Source organism: Podarcis erhardii (assembly GCF_964252035.2).
Source record: "Podarcis erhardii genome assembly, chromosome: 10".
NCBI lineage: Eukaryota > Metazoa > Chordata > Lepidosauria > Squamata > Lacertidae > Podarcis > Podarcis erhardii.
In genome coordinates this window covers 46,348,134-46,354,107 of record NC_138500.1, presented here as the reverse complement: position 1 = coordinate 46,354,107, position 5,974 = coordinate 46,348,134, and the positions used below count along the sequence as shown (strand labels likewise).

The 5,974-nt window shown below is 53.2% G+C and overlaps 1 protein-coding gene across 2 annotated transcripts in view; it reads left to right on the top strand.

The window, feature by feature from the left end:
- The first annotated feature begins 276 nt into the window (after positions 1-276).
- DYRK2 (dual specificity tyrosine phosphorylation regulated kinase 2) overlaps positions 277-5,974 on the top strand; it is a 27,949-nt gene continuing 22,251 nt past the window's right edge. Inside the window, exons 1-2 of one of the 2 annotated variants that reach the window (XM_081877968.1) lie at positions 277-1,047; positions 2,026-2,171. In XM_081877968.1, the coding sequence (XP_081734094.1) occupies positions 975-1,047; positions 2,026-2,171 (219 nt within the window). In that variant the 5' untranslated portion in view covers positions 277-974. Of the gene's footprint in view, positions 1,048-2,025; positions 2,172-2,405; positions 2,546-5,974 lie in introns of those variants that run through there. The other variant, XM_081877969.1, reaches the window with a different exon arrangement.

Genomic DNA, 5,974 nt, shown 5'->3' with positions numbered 1-5,974 from the left:
AGAAACATGAGGGAGAAGAGGCCGGGCTTTTTGCACGGACTCCAGTCACGGAGTGGCCTCTGTGTGTGTTGTGACCAGCACGAAGTGGGGGCTGCCCAGCTCCCTTCATTCCCCCCTCTCGCCGCGCCCTCCGCCCCTCGCTCATCTCTCCCCACCACACTTCCTAGGGAGGGAGAGAGGAAGAGCCGAGGACCGCTGCAGCCCCGCCGGGAGAGGCGAGGCGAGAGGGCAGGGAGGACATCGGGCTGCTGCTGCTGCTGCTGCTGCTGACCCCCCTCCCTCCCTCCCCGGCGGGGTGGAGACTGCTGCTCCTCCCGCCTCAGTTTTCTTTCGCCCGCCCCGCGACTACGACGACGACGACGCGCGGCCTGTTGGGTTTTTCTTTGAAAGTGAAAGCGCCCTGGGCGCGCAGAGGCGGCGGGAAAGGCTTGCGCGGCTGCGTTAGACGGGAGGGAGGAGAAGAAGGGGGAGCGGGGGGCGGAGATTGCAAGCCCCCCCCCCTCGCACTCCGGGCGGGCTCGGTTTGTTCCTGTCGCTGCGAGGAGGCGGAGGAGGGGGGATTCTGGCCGCCGTTCTCTGACGCGAAGGGACTCGGGGATCCTGGAAACTGGCGGGGTGATGTGTTTGGGCCGGGGGGCGGCGGCGGCGCTTTTGCTGCTGCCGCCGCCTCTGTTGCCGCTGGAGAAAGGAGGCGACGACGACGAAGAGGAAGAGGAGGAAGACAAGGGGGCTCGGGCCAGGGGGGGCCGTTGCCCGGCGGGCCCGGGCTTGGGGGGGAGACGGATGCCGCGGAGCAGCGCGCGGCTGCGGGGTGTAGTGGTTGCTGCCGCCGCCGCCGCCGCCGCCACCGGCGAGGAGAAGGGTCGGAGAGGCCGAGAAGGAGCGGAGGAGGCAAAGAGCAGCAGGAGCCGCCGCGGCGGCAGCAGCAGCAGCAGCAGCAGCCCTGAAATGTCTTCCCCTCTCCTCCAGCGGCCATGTTAACCACCAGGAAACCTTCTGCCGGGGCTGCGGGAGCCGGCGGAGCCGCGGCTGCTTCGTGCCCAGCCGGTAAGGAGGACGAGGCGTGGGCAGAGGAGCGAACCGCTTTCACTTAGCGCTGCCCCTTTGCCCCCCCCCCAGCCCAGCCCAGGCCGAGCGCTGCAGACCGAGCCCTCGCGGGGGTGGGTGGGTGTGTGTGGGGGGGTGCGGGTGCGCGCTTCCTCCTTTCTCTTCAGCTGCTCCTCCAAAAGTGGTCGTGTGCGGGGAAGACACGTCTCGGCACGTTGCTGCTGCTCTGTCTCTCCCCTCCGCCCCATCAAAGTCTTCCTGCGCTCGGCCTGGGAAGCGTCTCGCAAGTCAGCGAGCTTTTCTCTCCCGAACCGGGAAGTTTGGGTCAGTTCGCGAGTGGGGAAGGGCAACTCGAGCACGACGGGGCGGGTGGGTGTGTTTATGTTTTTCCTTGAAATCGGGAAGGGAAGGAGAGGAGAGTTCCTGTCCTCCCGATTCCGGACTGATAATCGGGGTGGGGGGGGGAGACCGAGGTGATGTTGCTGTTTCTGGGGAGAGGGTTGGTCTAGTTCCCTCGAGGCAGAGGCGAGAGGTTGGGAACCGGATTGGAGGCGCTAATTCCTGCCCTCCTCTTCACAGCCAGACAGACGGTGCGGGGAGGGAGGGGGGATCGCGCCGAGCAAATCCAGTTTGGCTCCCCACTTATGCTCCTAATGGTTGTGGGTTAATCGCGGATGAAAGGTTTAACTGGGTTAACGAGCGATGGCCACCGCTCTCATTAGCCCTCTGCGCTCGCGGACTCCTCTCTCGGCTCTGGCGGTGCCACGTTTGTGGATTAGCCCCTCATGATCCCGCAAACAGTATTGCGATGGCAGCAGGCGGGGGGAGGAGGGGAGGAGGGGCGCTGGTGGGGAGGGGGCTCCTTCGGCTCCCTTTCCCATCTCCTGAGCCACTTTCCCCTGCCTTTGAACCGAAGCCTGCTCGACCTCGCTCGGCTCTCCGCGGCGCTCAGCAGCTCTCTTCTCCCTTCCTCCGCAGGCAGCCGGGGAGGAGGCGACAGCGCCCGCCAGTTCCAGCCTTCCCCGGGGATCGGGGCCGGAGGGGCCTCCCGGGCGGGCGCGGGGACCGGGCCGCCATCCCCCATCGCTTTGCCGCCGCTCAAGCCCAGCAGCGCCGCCCACACGGTGAGACGGAGACACGGGGTGGGGAGTGGGGTGGGGTGGTGGGGGGGGCGGGGGCTGGATTTATTATTTGCAATGGGAAGTGAAGCCTGTCAGCCCTTAACACCCCTCCAGCTTAGTCCTCTCCATTCTCAAAATACTGTGCCAGCCTCTCCTAAGCCTCCCCCCTCCACCAGACACCCCCCCCATTGCTCCTCCTCTCCCGAGTATTAATAGCAATAAATGTGCTAGGTACAGTCAGGCTGCCAGCCAGCCTGTCTGAGTGGGATCTGTGAATGAGCCGAGGAAGGACACCACCTGAGCATGGAGGAGCCCTATTAATTATCCACAGCATGTCTCAACACGTCTTGGTCCTGTTACCGGTCTGGTTTCAACAGGTAATTCTGTGGAGATGGGAAAGAGGAGGGAGAAGATAACTTTCCCAGCTGCTTAGGGATCTTGCCCTCATTGAATCTTCGCTGTGGCACCATGGGCCACTTAGATAATGTTAGGCTCTGGGTTTAATGGTCTCACTCCCCTCCCTCCCACCACCACTCTCTAGGTGGCAATGTGTGTTTTTTCACTTGCTCCAAATTTGTGGCAAGCCAGTCTTTGCTTCATGTAAGGGGGTGGGGGTGCTGTTTGTTCCTCTGCTGGGTGGAGGAGTCTGGAGAGCACCACTGTGTGATGAGGTGGAAGAGCGGTCAGGTCAGGTCACCTGTGGCGTGAGCCATGTCAGTGTGTTTCTATCACATCTGCTGTGGCCACTTTTCCCAGTGCAAGCAACAAATCTCTCTCCCCCGCCGGAGGGGGTAGTTTGCTGGAACTGTCCCTGAAACTGCCCTATGAGACGTGGGTCTCTATGAGTGAGTGGGTGACTTTTGTCTACTTAACCTGCAAACCTGGGGCATGAACTGCATCCGAGTCTGTGCTCCACAGATTTCAAACAACAGGAGAGTAAAAGAAACTACTCTACCAGTCACCATTGTGTGGAGGGCAGTCCTTGTGTTTTTACTGAGAGGAGTCACTGTGAGTTTGGGTGCTGCAATGCTTTCTAGGGCTTCCTTTCTCTTAATAAGGCAGACCCCCCCCCCTTCACGCTTCAGCCTATTCCATGGTCGAATGAGTGTCTGGTGAAAAGAGGCAGAAACAGCTTTGGAAAGTAGGCTAACCACTTCATCGCTGAAGAGTGGCCTTCTTTCTCAGACTGAAAAATTAAGTTTCCCCTCCTAATTGTCAGAACTTTTCGGATAGATTGCCCATTCCTAGTGGAACAGCAGGGCCACTAAGTGGGTGAGAGAATGGCATTGTGATTGTAAACACAGTTAAATTAGGCAAATGGGTGTTATCTGGTGGAATTACTTACAGGGCTATGGTTTCTCACTTTATCTTCCAGTTGTAGCTAATCTGCTGGGATGCAATCTCCCAAGCTTGATGATTATGAAGGGTGGAGAAAGATGTCCGCCAGGCCAGAAATAACCTGTATAACAGTGGTGTAGCTGTAGCACTGAACCTGAAAAAGAAAAGTAACGCTCATTTCCATGAAAGCTCTGGTCCTCTATATTCCTTTGATGTAGCAATTGCATTTTTTGGAATTTTAAGAACTTTTTAAAGGTACGGCTGATGCGATTTCTTAGATGTAAGATAAATTGTGGGTGGGTGGTGCTTAATTTCTGCAAACAAACGAAAAGATTGCAGGGCTTACATTGGGCTGCAAGTCTTTGACCTGGAAATCCCTTTCCTCCCAGTGCTAGTGGCTGTGCTCAGAGGAGAAAAGGAAGCATATGTTCAGAGGCACTATTCTTGTAATAGACGTACATCATTTTTAGAGTGATTCCTAATACTGAAAATCAGTTCCAGAGCCAAACCTGGTCCAATTAAGACCTGATGCAAGGGAGGACATATCCACATTTGGACATCAGCATTGCACTTCCAGTGTTCCAGTGTCATTAAGATGATCATTCAATGGCCTTAAATATACATGTATTACATCAAGAAGGATGCATACGTGTTATATGGTAGTGGATGCATGCAAGTAGTGTGACTTGCGTGTAGTATGGTGGTTGCAGATAGCGGGCAATATTATATATTTCACATGGTAAGTGTTGCCATGCAAAAATACATGTTGATTATGCTCAAATCCTGAGCAAGGGCTACCTTTTATTTAAAAGTGCCTGTAGACCAAGACATTTCAGGTCCATTTAACTTTCCTGAAGGTTAAAAGGAGTGAAATGGCTGGATGCAATATTAGGTCAGGGGAAAGCATGTGGAAATTTGTATTTTCCTTTGTCCCCCCCCCCCCCATGGATTTGCAATGACTAAAAGGCTCAACCATAAGGGGCTCTTCGAGTGGTTGAAGATCTTTCTGGTGGGTCCAGATTCTCCTTGATGACAACAATCTGATCCCACCTACATATGTTTTTTCCAGCCTTGCAAAGTTGGAAAGGTTGATACCACACAGGGAGAGATACAACTTCCCCCTTGAATAAAGCTAACTCATGAATTCAGTAATCCCCTTCTTAAAAGAAAATATAATCCTCAAAAGAGAATCTGCTGTCATTCTCCTTACTCAATAGGTTATTAATGGTCTGCATTCAAATTCTCCTACAGTTTTGTCCCTTTAGCAGACTTGATCCTAGTTTGATTTTACTCATAGAATAATATGAGAGTCTGAAGCCAGAGATGGGAGATTTCTCAAATGCCTAAGTGATCTCATATGGGGAAGTGCTGTTTGCCTTAAAAGAAGCTTTGGCTTGTGCTCTGTATTTATGGCAACCTGTGTTGCTAAGCAGATGGACGACTGTGTGTTATGAGTGGAGCTTTCTCAGACGATATGGCTTTGTTCCCTCCCCCAACACTTCTATTGCACTGCAAGTCTCTGATCACAGAGTTTTTTATCCTGTATGAGGGGCCGTCACTCACTTTCCTTTAAGATTATTTGCTTCTAGTGTTCGCTTTCAGTCCAGCTGTTTTCTTTCCTAACCTGATCCTGTGTTTAGCACCCTGTGTTTGGCCTTGGGTAGCTGGTGTTCAGAATCCTGCTCAACCATAAAACTCAGTAGGTGGTCTTTAACAAGTCTCTCTTGGCCTCAGCCCCATCTGTAAAATGGAAATGAAAGCACACTGGGATACTGTGATTAAAGCACTTCACTTATTTTAAAGAAACTTTGTAAGTGAATGATAACAATGGCACAACATCTATTCTCCAATCTCCACATCCTCGTCTCTTTGCTTCCTTGTCTTCATCATCCCATCTGTTTCCCGTATCCATGCTATGCTGAAGCGAATATGATTTCCCTTGGCTGTTTGCCCTCCCACTCTCACAACATTTACCTGTGAACATTACCTGTTTTCACTTTCCTTAAGTTCACTCCCCTCTGCTGTTAGTCATGCAGTTTAGTGCCTTTCTCCAACTCCTGGGAAACTTTGGCCCATTTCATTGTCACCACACCCAGCAATTCTAATCTCAGATTCCTCTGCAGTCTGGTCAGCACATTATGGCTGCCATGGAAGCTGTTGTATTGAAAAGCACCTGAACCACATGATGACATGTTCCACATGGGCAGCTTACTTTAAGATCACCGCTGCCATGTACAGTTATTTAAACTGGCACCCATGCAATAGCAATACATTGTAAAAGGTGCCTGGATATTTGTGTGCTTAGAGGTCCAAACTGGGAGGTGAGGGGGGGGGAGCCAAGCTGCTGGACCAGTAGCCTGTTATTTCAACAAAATCTGGCCAAGCCTCACCAAAAAAACTTGGCCAAGCCTCACCAAAGTCTCTGCCACAGATTTAAATTTTGTAGAAGAAGATTGTAAGAGATGGAA